Here is a 24,547-nt window from a genome sequence, read left to right on the forward strand (position 1 = left end):
ACATAACCACCCCCTTATGAAGGCATTAAGTAATCTAATACTTAGTCAGCAGCAACAACTCAGGTCTCTAGTGTCTCTCTGCGGTCCTTCCTTGTGTTTTTTCCCTCTTACTTCTTTATTGGCAAAACATTTACAACAATTAAATACTAAAAGTAGTAAAGAAGTTGTATTATTTTCTCTCAATTGCTATGCCCTATTATAGAGATGAAGTACAATGTAACTCAGAGAGGTTTTGTATCTTAGTTTTTGTTCAAGCACTCTACATTCTTCAAAACCCTGTTGATTTCTGAAATTTCCCAAAACATGTCCGAAGATTCTCCAACATATTTCACGTCTTTGTAACTGCTTACTTTTCCTCTGGTTGAAGTAAAGAAACACACAAGATTTTTCATGGGGAATATTTCTTAGTTGCAGTTAAGAAAGCTATCATTACTTTTGCTGCCAATTACTTAAATCCCTGGTAATATGGAGTTGGTCTATGTTAGCAATTGTAATGCTTTCTTTCTGTCATTTAAATCATTTATTGTTATAATGTAGGTGCAGGCACTTAAAGGTGGGGTAGGTAAGTTTGAGAAACCGGCTCGAGATACACTTTTTGTTATATTCCATGGAATGCTCTTAACATCTCGATAGCAATGAATATCTTAAGTGCTTTGACAACAAACAAAAACTTTCATCTGTGGAAGCCGTAGTACTGTAAAAAGCACGACCAATCATCTGAGCCGGCCCTGGCTAAAATAACTGGATGGCCTACTTGCCTGTCAGCCTTCCATCTGTGCACAAACTTACCTCGTGCCCTCATTGGTCATGTGCGCGTTCGTGTGTGTTGGAGGAGGGGCTCTGTAAGGAAGTGGCAGATTTGTTCCGGCTGTGTATTTTCAAATTCTAGCGCACTCGAGCTGGTTTCTCCAAAGTTACCTACCCCACCTTTAAGACAAACTCTATTGTCTTGTAACATATTCAAATCGATACATTTTCAATATGAATTATGCTAAAATGTAAGCTAACTAGGGCATGAACACCTCTATCTAAGCTTTTTGGCTTGAATACAACATGTCATATAATACCGGCAGTAGCACAATCCTTGTCTCAAAATATCGATGGCCAAGGGATTTTCTTCCAAACTAAAAACTAAGCCATTAGACGAGGTCTGAGCGCCAGATATCCCAACACCTGGCAAAGCAATCAGCGAGTCATTGGTGGTCATCAGCAGCCATGTCAACATTCCTGCAGATGTATTATGGTAATTTTGTGCTCAGGCAGTAAAAACCATACTTACCGCACCTTTATTCTAACAAAAACACACTGTAATTCATCTATAATTGCCTATACACATTTTATATCAACATTTTAGCTGTTGGACTCCTCTTGGTTATTTTAGTTCAGAAGTAACAACCTGGCACTTTTGTTTGCTTGGTTTGTAATTCATAACCATATCATGTTAACCTGTCATCCTGTCATGCAAAGGCTGCAAAAACCATTACAACCCGCCACAAACGGAAACTTTTATTCGTCACATGTGGCCGCTTAAACATCCATTTTTCTAATTGATGAATTTGACCGTGACAACGCGTCAACACAACTCCGGAGTGGGAACAAGAGAGAGAGATAAATAGATGTTAACTATCTTAAAGACAAGACAGAGTCCCTCAGTTCACATCTGTCCTTGTTTTCTGCCTGTATCCCATCCAGGCTCCCCGTTGCTCTCTGTTATTGTTGCTGGAACTCAACACTATGTTGGCGACTGTGAACGCTCAACTTCTCCTTGAATGTCCACTGGACCTCTGCATCTTGGCTTTTTTCCCCTCTGCCTCCCTCTGTTTCTGAGTGGATGTTGCTTACTCCCTTGTTTAAAATGCTTTAAAGCCCCGAGGACTTTGCTCGTGCGTCGATGCCAAAGCGTTCAGGGATGCGGTGTTATTCAAGGCCAGCAAAGACGTTGCAGGTTGGCATTCAGGATCTCCATTTTCATGAGTTCCCCCTTTGTTACAGGGCCAATAGGATGCATGGAAGAGGTTGGGCAAGGTGGGCAGCCATCCCATCATTAACACTTGTGGAGCAGAAAATGAGTCATGCTTCCAGTCAGAGTTAAACTTGTTTTCCTGTCATAAGTCTGCTCTTGTTCACATGGCTGCAGCAGGACTTACGAGAAGCCCCTCTCTGTTTTATGGAGCATAATTAGAGTTCCCTGATTAACCAGAGGAAGGACTCATCAAAGTTTTAGTGCAGATGTTTACATGCTCCTGCTATTACTCTGAATGGCTGACATCCCTCTCCATATCCCTCAAACTCAGGACTTTCTTCCTGAGTTTGACTAGAAGCATTTCAGAATCCAACATCTTCAAAAACATAATCCTCTATAACCCGTAAAGAGTGCCATCACATCCTCTCACTCCTCTCCCACCAGAAGGAACCAGCGATGAAATTGAGGCAATCACAGCCATTATTTTGCCGGTCTGATAGCAGATGTTGGGGCTAAAGGGGAAAACATTTAAGGACTGTGATTGATGATTTGGGGGTAATGAATCAAGCTTGTAACCATTTCAGAGTGCTGTCAGATCAGGCCCCAGCATGCTTCCACTCGAGAACAGCTGCGCCTGGAAACGGTAAAACCAGGAGCGCCGATCTTTTCCCCTCCTTTCATCTCCTCCTGTCTTCCCCTCTCGTCACTGGTTAACTGCCCCAACAGTCAGCGGGTGGATCCTGGGAAAGAAATCATATGTTAAACGGAGCGGAAGATGGCAAGAGTAGATTTATTGTGCTGGTGGAATGAGTGAAGATCCAGTGTAACTTCTCCCAACTTAAAGACTTGGATTCTGTATTTCACTGCGATTTGTCACAGGTCTCTCTCTGGAGCAGCATTTTCCGATTAAACAAGAGGAAACTTTTTGTTGACAGATGTGTGAAAGTGCAGCTGCAAAAACTGCCAGACAAAAGCACAACGTGGTAACAAATTGTCACACTTTACAATACAGCACATAAGTACGATGACTGACAAAAACACTTCAAAAAACGATGCATATACAAAAACCCATGCAAATGTGTTATCCCCGAACATCGAAAAGCGCTCCTGTCCCAGCTGTGAGCATCACTTTTTAGTGTCGCCGCTTCGGTTGTGTTTTCAGCTTCTTGCAGCGTTTTGTTTATTAGTAAACAAGACGTTTCGTCAAGTTGGTGAATTTGTTTCTTCATCTGCATGTGTTTTGGCACATTTGTGTTTTTTTATTTGTCTCATTTTTTAACTTGCTCCGAATGTAAAGGTTTTGGGCTGTTAATATGCATTTGCAACTGTCCACCATACATAAGTCGAAATACTAGCTGCCCCCCAAATGAAAATATAAATACTTATTACTGGAAAATGTATCTTTTGGATTTTGGCTGTTGGTCAGACAAAACAAAACATTTTAATTCAGCACCTCTGGCTTGGGGAACTTTGGTAGAATTCTTCCCTAGGAACAAAAAGCTATCATTCATATAACAAATATTATTAGTTGCAGCCCCTGGTTTCCATTGTTTCTGAACAGGAAAAACGAATCTGTGTTTAATAGGAGTCCACAGCTTGAAACAGTAGAAAAGTTGGCGACATGCGGCTGCCAGCTTCAGTAGAAAATGATGCCCCCCACAGACCGCTGTCAATAAAACATTCATCAAATATCAGTCAGCAAATCCAACTGTTCTGTTAATTATTTTCTTAGTATTCATGTAAAAACAAAATTATACAGATACAGTGTAATGTACATTCAAACATACACACGCATACATACTACAGATATATGGATAGTCATGTACTCGCACAACCGTGAGGGCGTACAGTAACCCTATTTACCCTCTTTAAATACCCTACGGTTCAAAGTCACCGCTCAAACACATGTAACATTTTAGTTTATTATTGTGTCATAAGCACAAACAGCTGAAAGGACAAACAAGGCCAACCCCATGGCAGTACAATCAATGTACCCTAAATTACAAACAGGGCAAACACAGAACATTCAACATTGTGAAAACAAAAATTCCATTGCCATGAAATGTCTTTTAATTTGCTCAAAGCAAAGATGGAGAGCAGAGGCCTTGAGTTTATTTGACACATTTACTGAATTAGCTTTGTTTGTCTTTCAGGTCTGTACGCTGGCTCCAGCACCCCCCACCACAGCGCCTCAGTGGAGCTCCTCCCCCCCAACCCCTCCTCCGTCCCCTCCGCTGACCTCCCCTCCAGACAGCACCGCCTGGACCGGGACCTCGGCAGCCCCCACCACCTGTCCCCGCTGGCAGCCATGGACCCCAGAGACGGGTGAGTCTTCTGTCTGTGGTCGTGTTACATGGATGCACCCTGGTGTTTCCTGAATAAAAAATCAGTCATGTCACGTTAAGACAAATGAAAAAATGTACACTGCCCGGACATTTTGGAGTGAAGAGTTTTAAAGGACCCCTATTGTACTGTTTTTCATCAATATATTATAGGTCTCAGATATATACAAACATGTCTCTGAAGTGTTTGGCTCCAAACACCAAACAGATCATTGCAGCATTACCCATAATCCCCTCTGTTTCAGCCCTGTTTCCAAAGTGCTGATTCTCTGTCTGTTACTTTAGATGAAAATAAGGAGCCCCTCCCCACGCCCCTCTGAGAGGTATTTGGTTAGAAAGAACACAATGGTGCTCTAGGAGGAGATTCAGGTGATAAGGTGGGGGGGGGGTTACCTTGGTTGCTGATTGGCTAATGGTTACACAAGCCAAAAACTCGTTATGACATCATAAAGTGGCCAAAATCTGATCAGCTCATTTTTAGACAGGTTGTTATATAAATGGATCTGGACAAAAATTGAGCGAATCTTTTTTCCTGAAACTTTCAGAATCTCTTCACACAGAGGGTGATGTACATGTTGATGTAGAAAAGACATGAACAAGTGGATTTTGCATAACAGGTAACCTTTAAAGAGATTATAATGGTCGAATCATCCAATTAATTGCTTCTTGCAGCAGAAAAAACTACTTTTGAACCCTTTTTTTTATCATAAAGTTATTCACCTGGCACATTTTATACATTGTCTTTCATTTAAACAAAAAAAAAAATCATGACTAAGCTTCTTTTGATTGGCAGCTGCTGTAAAAACGTGTGGTGCAGTGCAGTCACGTGATATCAAACTTTTCTAGCAGAAGTTACCAAAAACAGTCAATGGAGCAACACCTTCGCTTAGAAAAAGCCCCAAAAAAAGGTTTCATTACAAATGGTAGGACTTGGAATCGGACGATCGCCGGCTGAAGTCCCTGAAAACGGAAGCGCAAAGTGTGGACTGGTGTTTTTAAAGGTGCCAGGTCACTTCTTGGGCAGTGCTAAGGTGCCCTAGAGTCACGCATTTTACTCAGGACATGTGTGATAATTGAATGATGAATTAATTTGAATGATCCATTCCAATTACTATTAACATTTATATCTTCACACGTTAACATATAAGTGTCCTTATAAACACACAATTCAGTTGGCCTTTCTTCCTCCATTACTCACGCTGATGGTTTCATGATCCTCACACTGATTTTGACCCGCTGCGTTTCCATTGTTTTCCACCTATTTATCATCCTGGATCAAGGCAGATCCGCAGGGCAAACCCTCTTAGATCATATTAGGTTAAGCCCCTCGTTTTACTGGAAACAAACTCAACTCCACGACCCCTGAGACATCCCTCGTGGGGAGAGGGGGTGTGCTGGTCACCTCCGGGTCGCTGTGACACATCACCAGCTCTACTTCTGGCACTGGATGAGGTGTTCGTAAGGTCCCCCATCTCCCCTGGATACGACAGCATCAGCACTATGACCAAACCACTTGGCCGTACATGATTCACACTTTAATAGGCGGGAACTGTGAAAAGATCATCGTTTGGTGTTTATGCAATGAGCTGTTTTATCCTCAAATGACATAAATCAACACATCAGCAGAAAACATTACCAAACAATAGAAATTGTACTAATCTAGTGGTAATCATGTTTAACAGACATTATTTGTTGAGTGATTATATGATAAATACAAGCAATGAACTGCATTTAAGTTTGCCATCTTAGATTATGCATCTGTCAGATATTTGTGAAAATAAGTTCAAGTGGGGATACTTTTTAAAGGAAGATGATTGAATATGATTTATTAAGTGGGACATGATATCTAAATCGTTGGCCAAGAAGAAAATAAGTTCTGTTTTAGATTTCATTCCAAATTTTAAAGAACAATAAATTGACTGTAAGAAGAATACAGGAATATATGCACTTTAATATATTTACAGAACTCACATTTAGGCATGGAAAACTTGCAGCATGTCTTGCTCCAGGAAACAACGTGTGTGTGTGTGTGTGTGTGTGTGTGTGTGTGTGTGTGTGTGTGTGTGTGTGTGTGTGTGTGTGTGTGTGTGTGTGTGTGTGTGTGTGTGTGTGTGTGTGTGTGTGTGTGTGTGTGTGTGTGTGTGTGTGTGTGTGTGTGTGTGTGTGTGTGTGTGTGTGTGTGTGTGTGTGTGTGTGTTGTATAAGAGGCACAGCATGTTTCCTATTAGTGCGGATGATTTCCCCCAGGAGCCGAGTCACAGAGCCTAAGTGTCGTCAGGAGACTGTACTGCACTAAACAATGTGCTGAAAACCAGGGAGGTACAAAAGGATAGCAAATATTTTACAGTTTAATAACATTGAAAAAGAATGGATGAAATCAGGCATCATAAACCCATGTGTTACAAAAGTTATCATGTTACATAAACACGCTTTCTTTTAACTCTGTGGGCCCGGTGTCTGTGTGTGTATATACACTTTTATGGGAGTGTATACAGCGTAGACGTATGACAGAATGAGGTTTGATGGCTCTCTTACTCTAAATGCATTTGCACTTGTGTGTGTGTGAGTGAGAGGAGTTTACATATAGTAATCCAGGAAACACACATGACTGCATGTGATTGGGGTGTGAGGCACAGCAGACTGCTCCACTTCCAGCACAAACACAGCAGAGAGACGCGTAGAAACCACTCAGAGACGCCAGGTCGGCCTGGAAGCATCTGGAAGGTGATGTGTTGTTTCAAGCCTTAAAAGCAGGAGGAACGCTGGTGAAATTACCTCGTGGTTTCACTGCCTCTTTCTCTGCGGCATGCACAATTACCAGCGTGAGGAGAGAAATGGAAAGTGAAAAGGACCTGAGCAGTGGATGCTGTAACAGCGATCACACAGGCAGGGTGACATTATTGGATGTGAGATGTCATTTGGTTCCTTCAGGTGCTTGATCAGGAACATCTGAACTCTGTGTGTGTGTGTGAGAGAATGTGAGTGGTTAGCAGTGAGAATCGCCTTTTTTCCCTTAATGTAACTTAAGTGCCTATTATGCCATGTAAGTAATCTTCCGTGTTTCTTCCCAACCTTAAGCTCCTACATACTTGTGACGTGATGACAACGCATTAAAGTTGCAGCAATTTCCAAATTTACAGATTTCATTAAATCAAGATGTTTGACCTGAAAGCAGTCATAAACGCACACACACACACACTGGAGTGCCATATCTGTTCATCACACAGTACGAGCAGCCGGGCATGAAACGTCGACTCACATTTGCCTGAAGATGGAGCATTTGATTTACATGTTTTAAGCCTTGAGTATACAGGCTGCTGCCAAAGTCAATATCAGCGCAGCACTTGTTTTTCCCAAACGGTTTAGCAGGACATTAAACATTTTGACAAAATTATCAAACCAACCCGCCTCTAGTGTGGCAGCCTCTGACCTCATAGCTAAATGTGTTTACTCTGGCTCAAATGGGCCATTTAGACTCCTTTTACTTTGTAAATACCAGTGTCATTTTTCTGGAGCTAATATTAAAATATGCCAGTTTAAATAAATTTGGCAATCGGCATGGCACAAGTGAGAGTTAGAGTGTGTGTTTGTGTGTGTGTGTAGGGCCTCTGATAGAGATGGCTGTTGGACCATGGCGACTCATGCACAGAGAGATGGGTGGTAAATGTTGTCATTCACTGCCTCAGCCATATGTGGTTATATAATTACGGAGGGGAGAGTCTACAGCAGGGGTGTCAAACTCAATTTCATCTAGGGCCACATTAGCATTATGGTTGCACTCAAAGGGCCGGTTGTAACTTTAAGATTATATAAAAATACATATATAAATATTGAATATATATAAAATAATGTATTATATTACATTATTGCCTCTGCATTGGATTATTACCATCCATCCATCCATCTTCTTCCGCTTATCCGTGGTCGGCTCGCGGGGGTAGCAGTTCCAGCAGAGAGCCCCAAACTTTCTTTTCCCTGGCGACATCAACCAGCTCTGACTGGGGGATCCCAAGGCGCTCCCAGGCCAGCGAAGAGATATAATCCCTCCACCTGGTCCTAGGTCTACCCCTTGGTCTCTTCCCAGCTGGACGTGCCTGGAACACCTCCCTGATAGGGTAATAATAACTTCATAATTAACTACGTCTGGAAGCAGAAGTCTAGGGCAAATAATTGCAAGTCTCTTCAGTGAGAATGTCACAATATGATTTTAAAAGAAAAGCCAAATTCTGGAGAAAAAAGTAACATTTTCAAAAAAAAGTCAAATTCTGAGAAAAAAGTCAAATGAGAGATGCATTGTGGGACATGTAGTTTATGGGCAACGTGCCTCGGTACATCGCCATGTAATCGTATAATAAACATATTATATTATTTCAGAGCTCTTGCGGGGCCACAGAAAATGAAGTCGCGGGCCGGATTTGGCCCCCGGGCCTTGAGTTTGACACCCCTGGTCTACAGGCTCTACCTGCATATTGATATTAGAGCCCCTGTGCAAATATTAGTCTGAGGTGGTTTGATACCTCAGCAGTGATTGACACAGGCTAATTGAATTAGAGTGGCGGCAGAGACGGCACAGAGCTACATTAAGGCGCTCTGAAGGGGGACGTTCACGGCTCGTAACTTTACACTGTCTGTCCTCCAGCCATTATCATTGGACAGTGATCCAGAAAACCAGTGTCAATCTCACAGCATGGCATAATGTGGTCAGTCACTCAGTCTGCTCTGTAGTTAATATGTAGTCTTCAATTAGCCCGTTTACACAAACTCATGACAAAGATTCAGATGATTTACTGTGAAATTCGGTGATTAAGACTATTGTTTGTGTTTAGGGCAGTTATCTTTCTGGGACTAACAGGGCCCCCAAAAATATCCTGTGCTGTCCACACTGGGGACTGCAGGGATGGCTTAGCATTAGCTTAGCTTTAGCCAGGATGCTGCAGTCTGTCTCTCAAAGCACAGCTTTAGCTCGCTAACCAGAACCAGAAGTGTTCCCACCGATATGCGCCAAAGAAGCCCTCGCCATCTATCAGAGGGGCTTAATGATCCGAGAGATGAGAGGCGAGGCAGAGGGTGTTTGTGGGGAACGTAATCTGTGGAGGACAGAGTCTGATCCCTGCTCCCTGGTGGGATAGTTAGCCTCAGGTGAAGGAAGATGAACGAGGAGCAGGGCAGAACTGCTCATGAATCTTCCTGTTTCTTTCCATCCCATCACGCCTCAGAGGGCAGCTCCTCTATAACACAAGAGAGCATCAACTTGAAGAAAGATTTCTGGACAATAGTTGCAGTCGACGTCCAAGTCATTTTGTCTGAACTTGAGTGGCTTCAGGGAAAAAACAATCCAGGTTTCAAAGTATTTTTGTATCCTCTTTCTGTTGCATTTCTTCAAGCAATAAAGGTCCCATCCATCTGTTATAGAAGACAGGACACAAGGGTATTTTACATATCTGTCCACACCCTCCCTAACCTCCAAACCTTTTAAATATTTATTAAATGAAGTCCATCTATCTGATACCCTCACCTTAAAATCCCCTCCATCTGTACCTTGGAAAAGGTCAGGGGTCGAATCACTCTCTCATTGCAGTAAGACAGGAGAGTTGGGCTGGCTGGAAAAAGCGGAGAAGTGCTGGATGGTCAGTGAAGATGAATATCAGGGAGAGATTAATGTAGCAAATGAAAGATTCCCCTCATTCCTCGAGCCTGAGTTGCTAGCAGGCTAATACTTGCGAGAGGCAGCTGGCAGTGATTAGCTTATGATTCACTTTAGCTGCATATAGAGGCAGCTTGTAAAAATATGAACAGTATAACTGTTTCCTGAGTTTGTGCTGACAGCAGCTCCCGGGGGAATTCTGCACTCTGCAGGAACACATGGCCACGCACTGGGCTGGTGCCAACCCATGGATTAGCTACGGTCGCTAACAGCTAGCTTCTCCGCAGCTCGACAAACAAGGTGCCACACACACTTCCTCAGTTCTGTGGAGATGGACATGGAGGTCAAGTGCAGTCCGTATACGGCTAAGCACCTACATTTGATACCCAGATGAACATGTTAATGAGTAGAAGGCAGTGAAAACCTTCAATGTAGGACCTTTGTGTTACTCTGCTGTTTCTCCCAAAGGCATAAAGCCTGTCGTCTAAATACTGAATTATTAATCGTGCGAAATGTGTGATTTGGAAAGTCTCCCCCTTGTTGGTAGGAATCATTTAGATATTTCAAATACAAGCATTAGCACAATATAAAACATGACTGTTACAGTATACTTTTACTTGAGTTGTAAAAAAATATTGGCTGCAAATATATACCTTTGTAAAGTCTTTATAGAGTGGTGTAGGAATGAGTCCTAAAACCCGGAAATTAATACGCTTTTGACCACTTCCTGTCCTCTTGTTCCGAAGTCAAAAAAAAAATGTGAGCGTTTTTTTTTTATGCCTGAAGTAAGGTCAGTAGTTCCAACAAGCTTAAGAGATTTTCACGTTTTGTGCTATGACATCAAATAGGTCAGTAAATACCCCACTTGTGAATGTCGCAGCTTCTTGACCTCGGTTACCTTTTCCCTTTATAAACCACTCTCCACTGAATGACCTCCACAGAGCCACTGCCAGCTCCTGAGTGCCGGGTGGGACGCCCCTCATTCGGAGCAGTAGGTCATATATTGGGCTCCACTCAGGCCAGCAGAGAGCCGTCAGCTGGGGGCTCCACCGCCTCCAGAAACACTCTGTCATCACCTTCATATATAGTGCTTACTGCAAACCATATGCCTCCTCCACAGCAGCGCGGCGCGTAGTAACACGGCAGCAGTTTATGTGTTGGCATTCATGATGTGCTGTCATGAGAGGGTAGTAAGTAGCTGTTGAATATTTGGGGAGGTGATTGACCTGCTTAGTTTTTAAAGGCAGGTCTGTTGGCCATCAGTCTGAGTATGAACCAAAGTTATGTTTTGATTAGCTAATATCAAAAGTGCTACATTAAGTGATTAAATCGGGGGACTTTTTCAATTTCACAGTAAACATTGAAGTGTCTGAACAGAAACAAGACATGGTGTTTGCTGCTCCTGGGTAACCTATTCACCATCATCTCACAAAGGCAAGCAATACGCACATTCAATATCTTTATTGTTACTACTAGCCTGGCTCTGTACGAAGGTAACAAAATCCTCCTCTACAGCGCAATATAAATACAACCTGTTTTCATTTTTGCATGGTTCAAATAAACATTCATTCTGTGTTGATTAATAAGCTTGATCTGCTTTTTTAAATAATAAACCTTATGTTCATTGTATACATTTCATGATAGATGATACATCTAACATGCAGGACTTGGTTTCAGATGCTGCAAAAAGTCGATTTTGAATCTGCACGTTCAAATTGAATCTCCAATTGTGTTTTTAGATTGTTGGATCAAATGAAACACATAAATAAAAGGCATGAACAAACCTTTATTTGTAACACTCTGATGTGGAAACCCCCACTGTCCAAAAAGTCACAAACTTGTCATTTTAGTTTGTTTTTTTCCTCAAAAATCATGAATCTAAACACCATTTTGTGTGTGTGTGTGTGTGTGTGTGTGTGTGTGTGTGTGTGTGTGTGTGTGTGTGTGTGTGTGTGTGTGTGTGTGTGTGTGTGTGTGTGTGTGTGTGTGTGTGTGTGTGTGTGTGTGTGTGTGTGGTGTGTGTGTGTGTGTGTGTGTGTGTGTGTGTGTGTGTGTGTGTGTGTGTGTGTGTGTGTGTGTGTGTGTGTGTGCATCCTCTGCTGTTTGTTGACTTAAGATCATAATATGTGGTATTTGGACGATTACATGGGGAGCGTGAGTTTCCACAGCCTGGGATGTGTCTTCTTCTACTTCTACTAATTCTACTTCTGCTTCTGATCCTTCTTTTCCTCCTCATCCTTTTTCTTCTTCTTCTTGTCAGATGATGTGGTCAGCGGGCCAACATGTAGCTCCTGCGTTGATTGGGACGTCAACATTTTGCAGCATTTTATACAGAAATGATTGAGACTGTCGAGAAAGGATTGGATGTTTTAATATATCCCTCCCTCTCTGTGTGTCCTGCAGGGTGTCGGGTCCCCTCCTGTCTCCAGGGATGAAGGCAACAGGGACGCCTCCTCCTCCTCTGGAGAAACAGCACCTCCACCCTCACCACAAGCCCTACTCTCACTATCACCACCATCAGCCTGCCAACGACGGTAAGACTGAGACATCTGTCTGAAAGGAACCTGTTTCAGGAAATATGTTTTGGCTTCGATGCGAAAATATTCACTGCCGTTTCAATTTAATATCCTGAAATGTTCCCCTGTAACATGTAGCCGGAGTACCGCTCTTATATAACTTCCTTAGTGCCAGATCACTTGGATATACATGAGAACACCCCTGTGTCCTTTTTCAAACACTTGCTGCAGCCACATGAAAGTCCTGAGGAGAGGAAGTTGTCTCTCGCTGCTCCGTCTGAGTGTTTTCAGGACAGAGGGAGATTACAGTCGTAGAGGCAGAGTGGGGGAAACCACACGCCGGAAGCCTTTTCCCCGAGCTGAATTAGCCAACAAAACGCTGGCTCATGTCTTCAGCTGTCTCTCAGCGCCCCAACATGGCCGGCTCAGCTGTCACTCCAGAGCCTTTTTCCTAATGCCTTAAACACTGTTTTCCCTGTAAAGATCTACACATGGACGTCTCTGAAACCACACTGCGGTCACAGAGTTGCGTAAAAGCGCTCCAGGCAGAGCTGCCTCCCCATTATGGAGCCTCCTGCGGTCCTCTCGGAGACGATGGGACTTACTATGGGCTGGCGCTGCGAGCAGGAGCACAAATATAGCATTGTCATAATTTGAGATCAACGTTTAGTTTCATCCAGATGGAGCGGATGCTGACTGATTATAGAAAGCATCGCCCGCTGGTGGCAGTCTGTCAGCTCTGAGTCCTGTTTCACTCCCAGGGTCCCTGTGGAAGCTTTAAATGGCTCAAATGCAGTTTTTGATATTCAAGGTCCTATGACTTACTATACTATCACATTTGATCACATTGACATACTATACTATGACTTTGTATATGACATGTATTATGACTTTGTTAGATGTGCTATACTTTGGTTTGAATGACTTTTAATATTTTTGAGACACGCTGTCAAGGCATAGCCGCTTCATGAATTTATGACAATTTTGAGACGTACTTCATTGAGACTTTTTAAAAGACATTTTAATGGAATTTCTTATGCCATACATTACGACTTTAAATGTATTTTATAATCATGCTCTTATGAAGGCAACTAGGTCGACTTAGCATGTTTAATTGACTTGGCCACAATAAGATGTTGGAATTTAGATTTGTCTTGTTTTTACCACCTTAGTGCGTTTAGGTATTCATTGCTAATATATTATACTATGACTTATCTATGTTATACTTTACTTTGCTTTTTTGAAGTCATCCTATGGCTTGTTTTTGTTTGCATTCTTATGACAAAACATACTATGACTTTGATAACATTCTTGTGACAGAAAGTGAGGTTTTCAATGTGCCACATCTCGTTTCCTAGAATACCAGGGCAGCTTTCAGAACTGCTTCCATTTTGGGGACTCGTACAGGATGGAGCAGACGGTCGGAGGCGTCCACGTCCCCGCAGACTCTCAAAACTACAACTCCCATCAGCACAACGGCTTCCACATGAGCACCAGCAACACCGGCACTGCAGGTCAGGACAATTTACCCTATCATAAAGGTCGCCTGAATACTTTTCATACAAATGTTAAACTACTCTTAATCTCCTTTCTTCAGGCTTCAACCTGACCCAGGAGCTCCAGGGCGGCGCAGGATGTCAGTTCTCCTCCAGCCCCGAGGAAAACATTTTCTTCCAGGTGGGAAACTTCGACCGCAGCCTGAGCCACATGTCCTCCGTCTACTCAGAGACTTAGAGCAGAAACGCTTCATCACCACACACTCCTTCGTCCTCACAGCTGGATCCCTCTTCTCTACTTCCCGTTTCCTCTTTTTTTAACATACTAAGATATGGGTCACTCTGAATATCTAAACAATGTATACCTTGATCTATCCTACGCTGCAGATGGATGTGTAACCAGCAGGATGTCATTAACTTCTCACCTGAAGTAATTAAATGATGAAAAATGGCTCAAAATAGTTCCCCTTCCTTTATGATTTGTGACCCTTTAAAGAAGGACGTCATGTCACAGGTTGCATATTCCTTCCAGTTGTGACGAGTTTAACCAAACAATAGTTTCCTTGTCCTAAGTGAATCATTTTAGCATGACAGATTCTCCAGTAATTCATATTTTACAAAACAAAGATCAGCGTCTTGCTCTTCCAATGTATGAATGACACAAGTCAAAGAAGTAACACAGAACTGTCCTTTTATTAGCAAAGTCAAAGAAGCTTAAAAATCAAGATGTACAAAATTAAAATGTGCCCTTCAGTCGATTACAGAACAAAAATGCTTTATTTCTTCGATTCTTAAATCACATCTAGAACTCATGTACACAAGCAGGTTTTTCAGCGTAATTATATTAACTTCGAACACAACAAAGCAACTGAAGTCCTCTCCCTCCTCTTCATGTGTTTGCTCTCTAATCTACATCCTTCAATCTGTCTCAGACTGAAGTGTACATTAGAATATATATAAATGTTGCCGTGTTTTAAGCAGTGGAAAAAAAACTTGTTTGTATTTTGTCATTAAGTGTTTTGCTTTTTTTGATTTATCTCTGCAGGAGGGTTTGAACTCATTAAATCTGCAATAATGCAGAAGAAAACCCACCTACTTTATTATTATTATTATATGTATAAAATGTACAGTTTGTTTACAGCAATCATTTGAATGTTTGTCATTTCTCAATTTAAGGAATAAATAATTGAATGATCACGTGACATTTATCTTTTTTAACATATAATTGACAATATCAAAAACAAAAATCTCAAACCACATTTAGTTGTACACGTCTGGCAAATATACAATGTTCAAGTCTGACCTTTGCTAACGAGCACCATGACAAAAACACTCAGACTGTGGGCGTGTTGCTCCCTCTAGTGGACGCTAGTGAGTACTGCAGGCAGGAAACCATCCCTCAAGCTGACCATACTATGTCAGCTGCGCTCATGAAGCCTCAGTGTCTTACACTTCTTATGTCTGCTTCCTCTTGTTATGATAGCTCTGATAATAGAAATTAAGGAAGAGGATCATGAGGGAGACGCAGTAGACGAATACCAACGCGTTCATCGAGTCGGGGAAGTCGCAGTCTGCAAACAGGTTGTAGCCTGAGTGCAGGAGGAACAGCACAAACTGCACCTGTAAGTGGGGTAAAGTTCAGATCGGATAGCTCACAAACATATCGTCAGAGCAGTCACATTCCTCTCATTCAGATCAGAGATTACTCACGAGCTGCAGAGACGTCAGGTATTTCTTCCACCACAGGTACTTCTGCATGTGAGGGCCGATGGCAGCCAGGCCGTAGTAAGAGTACATCACCACATGGACAAAGGTGTTCAGCAGGCCGATGAAGAATGCTGCGGGGAATCAAAACATGGAGAGAAAGGAAAGCTTAAGTCAGGGAATCCCAAACAGAGAGGCCTGGAGGTATAACAGTTAAAGGACAACAGGAAGTCTACACATCCTCTGCTGCAGACTGAAGACCAGTGTTGGAAGAAGAACTCAAATCCTTTACTAAAAGTGGCCCTGTTGTGCTTTTTGGGGGTTCCCCTCCCCTGTAGTGTTTTGTATAGGATGCATGTAAACGGTCTGCAAAGGCTAAAATCCAGAAGTTCCCTCAAGAGTGAGTTTCTCTCCCACTTCCATCTGCCTTAAAGTCCTCCATTGGACTTTTTTTTTTTTACTTCAGGAACATAGGGACATCAATTTGTAACACTCGCACTGTGTGTTGGCTGGCGCTACAACACATTGTAGAGGTTGACCAATCACAACAGAGCCGGCCAGCTAACCAATCAGAGCAGACTGGGCTCTGGTTTCAGACAGAGGGTGAAAAGAGGAGTACAGGCAGTATGAGAAAAATAAAGAGCTTTTTGAACATTAAAGCATGGAGACATGTCACAGTAGAGACACTAAATACAAATATGAACCTAAACATGAGTATAATATGGCCCCTTTAATATACCTGCATTCTTGCTGTCTATTTTTATGGTTACTTGCAATTGTTTTAAGTCACTTTGGAAAAAAGGCGTCGGCTTAATAAAATGTAAGTGTCATTTTTTGCAAAGAAAATGATCAGGTTTTTGTTTATTCCCAGGTGGTTGGTAAAAGGCAACCATTAGAACATCTGTTGAAGGATTACATGTTGCCACTTATAATAACTCTAAATAGTTGTTCCTTATTTATTTAGTTTTTTTTATAAAACCACACTGAAATGTAATCCAAAGTAATCCAACATTTGTCTAATTCTAAGGACATGTCTGCATGTGTTTTATGATGGTACATGTACTGTAAGTGAGTTTGAAAATATGTGTATCTAGAAAAGCTGTGCCCTGAAATAAAGGATTGGCAAACACACGTATAAGATCTGTGAGTGAATTGAGAATCTACCGGCACAAGTTTTAACATGTGAGGAAACGGTGTTATGTTGCACCTTTCTTTCTAACCAAAGGTTGCCAAGATCTTTTGTTAGAGTTACATTTGGCTCAAGAGTATACTTCAGTCCCATTGTTAACACAGTATAACTAACTTGTTAATGAGACACATCTATGCAAGGGATCAGATAGCATTTGAACACTGGGATGGATGGAAAATAAATTATCTTAAAAAGAACTAGAGACATAACTTTGTTCCTTTATATTCATAAAAAAAGGTATTTTTATTTTGTATTCATTTCCATTTTAAACAATATTATAAACGCATTAAAAATCTATTTTAAATCATCCATTATGAATTTGCCTCAGGGGGCTTTACAATGTACACCATGGACACCCTCAGACCACACACACCTCTCCCTCCTTCCGTCTAAAGCTCCTGGGTTAAACCTGAATGACTGATTTCTTTGGGAATAAGGAATAATTATATATGCATCAGCATTCCTTATTGAAGTGTAAAGCTGAGGGCGTTCCCGTCGACACAACCCATAGTTTGACGTGTATTACTATTGTTGGTAGTAATTTTATAAATCCCATAAAAATACCAGAATCATGTCTGTTAGATTGCATGTATATAGTTTCTAGATAACTTATGAATTCAACATATTGTAACTGTGGTTTTTGGCCTTTGTTTCTCAATCATGAGTGGAAAAATGTATTTGTTGGTGACTATTTTTCAGTTTTTAAAATATAATATAATGTCTATGTAGGACAAAGTTCCTCAGTAACAGTAATCTTGTTCATTTTAATAATGAGTACCCCGCACAACCCTCAGAATATTTTGCCAATTTCTGTTCACTTCTACCTCCACTTTTAATTATATTTGTTGTCATATTTTTACTGTACTTAATATTTGGTATTTACATGTTGTGAACATATTCTCTTTAATTGTACTACTTGTTACTACTGCTTTCTACAACGTATTCCTCTTTCTGTGTCCATGTAGACACTTGTTGAACTGATGGCTATTGTAAGCACACCACAGCACATTCTTAATATGTGTAAACCTACTTGGCAATAAACCTGTTTCTGATTCTGGGGATGAGTTTCCAACAATTTCTAGTACAACAGCGTAGAACAAAGAATTTAAATACTCTGAGTAAGAGCCCAGCCTCGTGTTGGCGAACCCTGTAGAGCAGATAACAAAGGAATGTGAAGTCATAGTTTGGTATGTCACAGTCATAACATATGACGTGCAAACGCATCATAAAAAAGGGTCACAATTTAGTAGGTCACAAGAAGTTCTAAAAGCAAACCGTTTTGCTTTGATTTTACATTTTTTTTTAAATTGTTTTATTTTAACATATTATCACTAGATGTTTTATCTTGTTGTGTATTAATGTTAATATTATTTTAATATTGTCGTTATGTTTTCTGTAAAGCACTTTGTGCATGAAAGGTGCTATACATATAATTATTATAATATAATTATTATTATAAAAATTCCGGTGCATCGGAAAAGGTCATTTTTTATATAAAACGTAATACTAAAGTATGCCATAGAAAAGGCATATTTAAAAATGTAATAGTATAGTGTGTCACAAATGTAATTAATTCTTAAAAAGTTGTGAATCTAATATAAAAAATAAATTCAAAAACCTTTGTTCAGTAGGTCATAAAAACGTAATATCACTCACCACCTTCAAAGCCCTAAACAACCTGGCACCTCCCTAACTCTCTGACCTCATCCACCTCAGATGCAAACGCCCTAAAGACCCCAGGACTAAGCTCTGGACCTGGGGTGCATCGTCCCTCTGGAACCCCCTCCTGATACACATCAGACCATCAACCACCCTATCATCCTCCAAACAAGCGCTCAAAGACACACTTCTTCAAACTGGATTTTTCCTCGGAACCACCCCTCGGAAGTATTGCATTCAAAATTATAAAAAAGTCACAGTATTGTTTGAAAAAATAAATCATAGTATATACAGAAGTACTGATTTTTTTCCTGAGTATGTCGGGAAAAAAAGTCATAATAAATAGTGTTTAATACAAATATAATTAAAAATGTCACAGTATAGTATGTAGTAAAAGATCATAGTATACAGTATTTAATAAAACACATAGGTTAATTGTCACAGTGTGTTACGCAGTGAAAATGCCAAAGTGTAGGATATAGATTTTCAATATGGTCCATCAGTTTAGTTGGAGCCATCTCAGCTGTTTAGTCTCATGCAGGCAGACGGCCCGGGGCTTCACAGTCTCTCAGCTGAGTCTTAGTTTGACCCTGAGAGTGGATTTGGCCTGAAACCATCTCTCCAGAGGACAACAGGACAGAGCTGACACACTGTCAGAGGGCATGGAGTCCATCTTATCAGGAGGATACCCCCCTGAATCACTGCCTGCTAGGGGCGGAGCTTATTCCATCTCATATCTATTTAAATAAATTCCCAATTTGGGATAAATAAAGTTGAGTATAAAAAGTAATAGTATTTAATACAAAGATATATAATAAAACAAAGTCACAGTACGCATGTAGTAAAAAAAAAAATCATAGTATATAGTAGTAAATTAAAAATATATTATTTTAAAAGGTTTCGGTACAGTATGTAGTAAAAAAAGTCATTGTAAAAAGTATTTTAATAAAAAATATAGTTAAAAGGTCATAGTATAGTACGTAATAAAAAAGTGATAGTTTAGTATCTAGTAAAATAGTCCTATTTTGTTGCATTTCATAAAAAGGTAATTAAATAAGTCACAGTATGAATATATAATTAAAAAGCTCACAGTATAGGATGTAGTAAAAAGTCATAATATATAGTCATTCATAAAAATATAATTTAAAAAAAGTCACAGATTAGTATGTAGTAAGAAAAGAAAGTGATAGTATCGTCGTTCATAAAAAATATAATAAAAAAGTATCTAGCAGGTGATAAAATGTAGATATTAACCGGACAACGGTACAGTCATCTTCACTTGATGTGAGTGTGGGACTGTTTGAAGTGCAGCGGCTCTAAGGCCCCCCCCGAAGAGAGTGACCGCTGCAGGAAGAGGGAGGAGCGCCTCTTTGTTTTAGGCCGGTGTTTACATTCCTCAAGAGCGGAAATTCAAAAAATGCACAGCAATAACTAAAACAAGTACTCATAGTGCAGCAGGTCAAGAAAGAGCCGTAGTATATTACCTCAAAATGGTCGTTGAAAAGTCATTTAAAAAGCCATAGTATGTCACAGCACATGTCCTTTAACACAGGGTGACGAAACTACATGTGCCACGATGAAACCAGTCTGCTAGAACCAGACACAAAGTGACGACGGGAAACAGCTCAGAGGCCCCCGGGGGCCGGAGATTAAAGGAGACACTGAACAATACAGACCTGGCAGAACCTGACCTTCATGTAAAAAAAAATTCAGACATTTTAACACATTTTTAGGCCTTGAATAGCAACATTTAAAGTGTTGTTTTTCGGCACATATAGGTACTGTTTTAAGGCTAATGCTTGTTAAAGGATCATTTCTTGTTGGTTTTGGTCTTTTTGTGGCTTTGTTTGATGGTAAGTAACATATAGAATATCACCAGATCTATCCACATCCACAAGTGTTTTGTAAATGTCATTGACAGTAAATGAATAAAAAAAGTTGACTTACATTGTCCTCCAGCCACAAACTTGATTCCCGCCCACCAGTTGAACATCAGGGGTCCGTGGTGGAAAGTGTGGAGGAACGTCAGCTGCCGGTTCTTCTTCCTCAGGATGAAGAAGAGCTGCTCAAAGATGGAGAATTTGAGTCATTTCAATTCTTTATTTTACTTATGATACAATACAAAATATGTGATTTAAATACGCACCGTGTCACTGAGCTCTATGACCTTTGAGAAGAAGAACCACCAGCAGGCTCTGGCCATCTGGAGGAAGGAAACAACAGAAATAGCTGAGTTTAACTCATTATTCACACTGTAGGATTATCTTACTATAAAAGGACGTTCCACGTGTAGATTGTGAAAGATTAAACGTGTGCGTACACATTAAAATGAGTGAATGTGTGCATTAGAACCTTCCTTACCCTCACTGCCAGCGGGCTGTTGCTGTAATCTACCGGCTGACAGAGGTAGCTGTAGTTCGAGAGCCAGGATGTGACCAGGAACTGGGAAATATTCACAACATTAAATGACATTTAACACCACAGAGATCACCAGATATATTATATAACAGACATTTCCACTATTTCCATGATCAGGAGTGACCTGGTTTATCCATATATCCATACAATAACTTCACATTAAACACTAAGATCACCATTTATATCAAAGAACAGACATTTATTTTCCATGATCTCTTTCCTCATGAGCGACCTGGTTTATTTTCTAAAACAGTACACAAAGCGGGTCAAACGCACCTCATAGAACATGTATCCCGACAGGCCGACCATGGAGAAGTTGTAGACGATGAGGATGCCTTTGAGGTCGAGGGGCTCTCTGTGTTTCATCAGACGGGGGCCGGCCCACACCACACACAGGTACAGCAGGAAGATGATGGCCACGGGGACCGGGGAGTAGACCAGCAGCCACGCATCCGTACGCTTATCTGGAACATGGTAAATGGGTGTCCATTTTTACAGTGCACTGTTTTTACAGTCTTTACAACCCCGCTAATCGCTTTTCCTTAAACAACTCACCCATTCATTCAGAGGCAGAGGCTGCTATACAAGGTGCCACCTGCTCAGGTAGACTAGTATTCACACACATAGACCACTATTTCAAATACATATATCACAGGATACACCTCTAGCAAGAGTTACAGAACTATTATTGAGGTTTCAGGAGCTGCCTTATAATTTGACCAAATTCCAGTACTGATTTTTACGTCATCTGCACAGGAAGTGTGTCTTTCTCAACTCAGATGACCAGTTGTGTGTATGGACATGTTAACCAAGTCAACATATCATGATATACAATGCTACTGGACACATGTCTGATTATAGTTACAAGTTGAAAGAGCTGCATTGATTTATTTGAGTTTCCACAGGAAATGACAATTCTTCTTCCAGGTCAGCTCAGATGACCTCTGTGTGTGTGTGTGTGTGTGTGTGTGTGTGTGTGTGTGTGTGTGTGTGTGTGTGTGTGTGTGTGTGTGTGTGTGTGTGTGTGTGTGTGTGTGTGTGTGTGTGTGTGTGTGTGTGTGTGTGTGTGTGTGTTTTAGTGAATGAACAACAATCCGATAAAGCAAACTGGAAACGTAAAAATACAAACAGGCCGTTTTTGGTCTTGGTGGCTAACCGTGTGACAAGCCACAAAGCAGTCATTGTGAGGACAAACAGGGAAACACATTTGCAGCTCCAAACTCCCACACACACACACACACAGACACACAGAGACACACACAATGAACACAGGCTTGTTGTTTTTACTGAACTGTAGTCTTTATGTGGGAAAAGATATCACTACATACCTCCATGTTCCACCATCTTCTGGTGAACAGACAGGACGCTTTGCCACGCAGAGGCCATCTATACTCCAAAATAAAGTAAATCATTACAAAACATTTCAAAAACACCCCAATCTGAAGCATTTAAACACACATCCACTCACTGAGGATACACACCTTGCAACGGGGCGTTAAACCGGCGGAATGGAGGGACCACCTGATGTCACTTTATGGAGGATAAGAGTCGGCAAACTTCAGCTCCAGGCGCAGCAGCTGATCCAGATGTCTTCCTGCTCTCAATGAATGGAGAGTTTGAGCGAGCTCCGGCCCCAGAAACACGCGGAGAGTCCGAACTGATCCGACAGAAACTCGCAGCACTCGCCTAGCTCCAAATGCAAGAGAGTGGAAAAAAGTACGAAGCCGATTTGAATCACTTCCTGATTGTCTCCGCTTCGGTTTTTTTCTTTTTCTTTTACGAGTTCATTCTGTTGTTATGGTTGCCACACAGCAGGTGGCGCTGTTTCCCGCAGAAAACTGACCCACTTTCCGTTTGGGGATTTCACTTTGCATTTGTTGCGTAGCAGATTATATCATGCATATTAATACACTTATTATATAACAAACAAACAACAAAACACCCTCTTGTCCACCAGCCTGAATAAACAACTGTTTCGTCTGCAATTTGGCCATTAAACAAAAAGTATAATAATAAAATACAAAAAATAAATAAAAAACACAAATTATAATGAGTTAGAATAATTACAAAAATAACTATTATTATTATTGTCATAATTGTGAATTAGAAAAAGTAAAAGTATACATTTAATAAGATTTTTTTTTTTAAGTACCAGTATAGTATGCAGTAAAAACTAATACCTATTTTGTACTACACTAAAAACCGAACTGTTTTGACTGCACCTTGGGCAATAAATAATAATAATAATACAAAATGCAACAAAAAGATTATAATAACAAAACATCTCACCTCTGTACATAGATCATAGACATGTGTGTCTCTTTTGAAGCCAACGCATTAGCACATGTATACTGTTGGGGAATAATTTCCCCTGAATGTCATCTTTCGCCCTCTGACGCAGCTGACCAGCCGTTATCTCCCATAAGGAGGGGCTGCCCTATATTGTTGATGTTACCAGTTTATGACCGGGCAACTCTCTGTCAGAGGCCGAAGCTCCAAATATACCGTCAGTGTTTGCCATCAAAGCTCCAGCTCTCCTCGTGTCTGAGCCCGATCCTGAAATCGTATCTAAAGGGGGAAATGCAGCCGTGAGCATATAGGGAACCCCCCGGGCTCTAGACACTGGTGATGATGCTGAAGATCTGGATTTGATGAGGAGATGTGATGAGGTTTTTGGATTAACTCTCCTGGCACTGGATATGATGAAAGGAGGTGGATGGATGGGGAGGAGGCAGGCGACATTTAAAATCACACAACTGAAATGTATAAAATAATCTCACAATGCAATCTTGTTATAGCTGTGGGAAAGAAAGTCTTTGCATTTCTGTATTCTGTTGTTTAGGAGGAATCTCTTTTCTGGTTGGAACTCCTCAACTCTGCAATAATGTGAAGAATCCAGCCTACTGCATTATACTTTGTACAGTTATTTACAGCAGTCATTTCAAAGTGTGTCATTGCTCAATATAAAGACAAATTTAAAAGTGGTCACATGACTTTTGTGGACATATTTCAGCTCTGATCTACTTCCTCAATCAATCTTTGATCAGGAGGAGATCTGAAATATCACATTTATGGTGTCAGTTATATTTCTCTTGATTCATATTTTCCTGTAAATGTATTTTCAAACATGCAGTTGAAATCCTATGGTTTTAGGTTGTGATGCATTTCTTATAAAGCATAGTGTGTGACCGAGAGAGAGAGAGAGAGAGGAGAGAGAGAGAGAGAGAGAGAGAGAGAGAGAGAGAGAGAGAGAGAGAGAGAGAGAGGAGAGAGAGAGAGAGAGAGAGAGAGAGAGAGAATCAGAGCAGAGGAGAATGTACCAGTAAAGATGTCAAGTGTATGTTTGTCTAAGAATATTGCAGTTACTTATTAACCTGGTTAAGTGTCTTACTCTCCAAATGCTTGTGAAGTTAGAATCGGGCATATGTGCTTTGTATGTAGTGCAATCGTGAGTCAATTGTGCTCGTGTGTTTTATTCCTGCTCATGCTTGTGTGCTCTTGAATGTTTCTTTTAATGCCATCAACCTGCCAGAGACTGCATATGAAAACTAGCCTGTTTGGCTAAATCTGGCACGTTCACATGATGGACTCGAGCGCTCATGTTAATGAATCTGCA

General features: G+C 40.9%; 2 protein-coding genes across 2 annotated transcripts in view; one reads left to right on the top strand and one right to left on the bottom strand.

Annotated features, from left to right (window-relative positions):
- The window catches only part of LOC117550922 (zinc finger protein GLIS1), an 83,303-nt gene extending 68,145 nt beyond the window's left edge, over positions 1–15,158 (top strand). Inside the window, exons 10-13 of the mRNA XM_034223521.1 lie at positions 4,117–4,288; positions 12,353–12,483; positions 13,824–13,979; positions 14,063–15,158. Of these exons, the coding sequence (XP_034079412.1) occupies positions 4,117–4,288; positions 12,353–12,483; positions 13,824–13,979; positions 14,063–14,199 (596 nt within the window). The 3' untranslated portion in view covers positions 14,200–15,158. The remainder of the gene's footprint in view (positions 1–4,116; positions 4,289–12,352; positions 12,484–13,823; positions 13,980–14,062) is intronic.
- Positions 14,636–22,693, bottom strand: LOC117550919 (elongation of very long chain fatty acids protein 4-like). Its single transcript, XM_034223517.1, has 8 exons — positions 22,413–22,693; positions 22,260–22,317; positions 21,208–21,395; positions 20,875–20,955; positions 20,660–20,716; positions 20,461–20,575; positions 15,672–15,799; positions 14,636–15,581 (listed from the first exon to the last, which is right to left on the bottom strand). The coding sequence occupies exons 2-8, from the start codon at positions 22,315–22,317 to the stop codon at positions 15,417–15,419; spliced, it is 792 nt and encodes a 263-aa protein (XP_034079408.1). The 5' UTR covers positions 22,413–22,693; the 3' UTR covers positions 14,636–15,416.
- Positions 22,694–24,547: the final 1,854 nt, after the last annotated feature.

The sequence above is a fragment of the Gymnodraco acuticeps genome, unplaced genomic scaffold (genome assembly GCF_902827175.1).
Source record: "Gymnodraco acuticeps unplaced genomic scaffold, fGymAcu1.1, whole genome shotgun sequence".
In the NCBI taxonomy this organism is placed as follows: Eukaryota; Metazoa; Chordata; class Actinopteri; order Perciformes; family Bathydraconidae; genus Gymnodraco; species Gymnodraco acuticeps.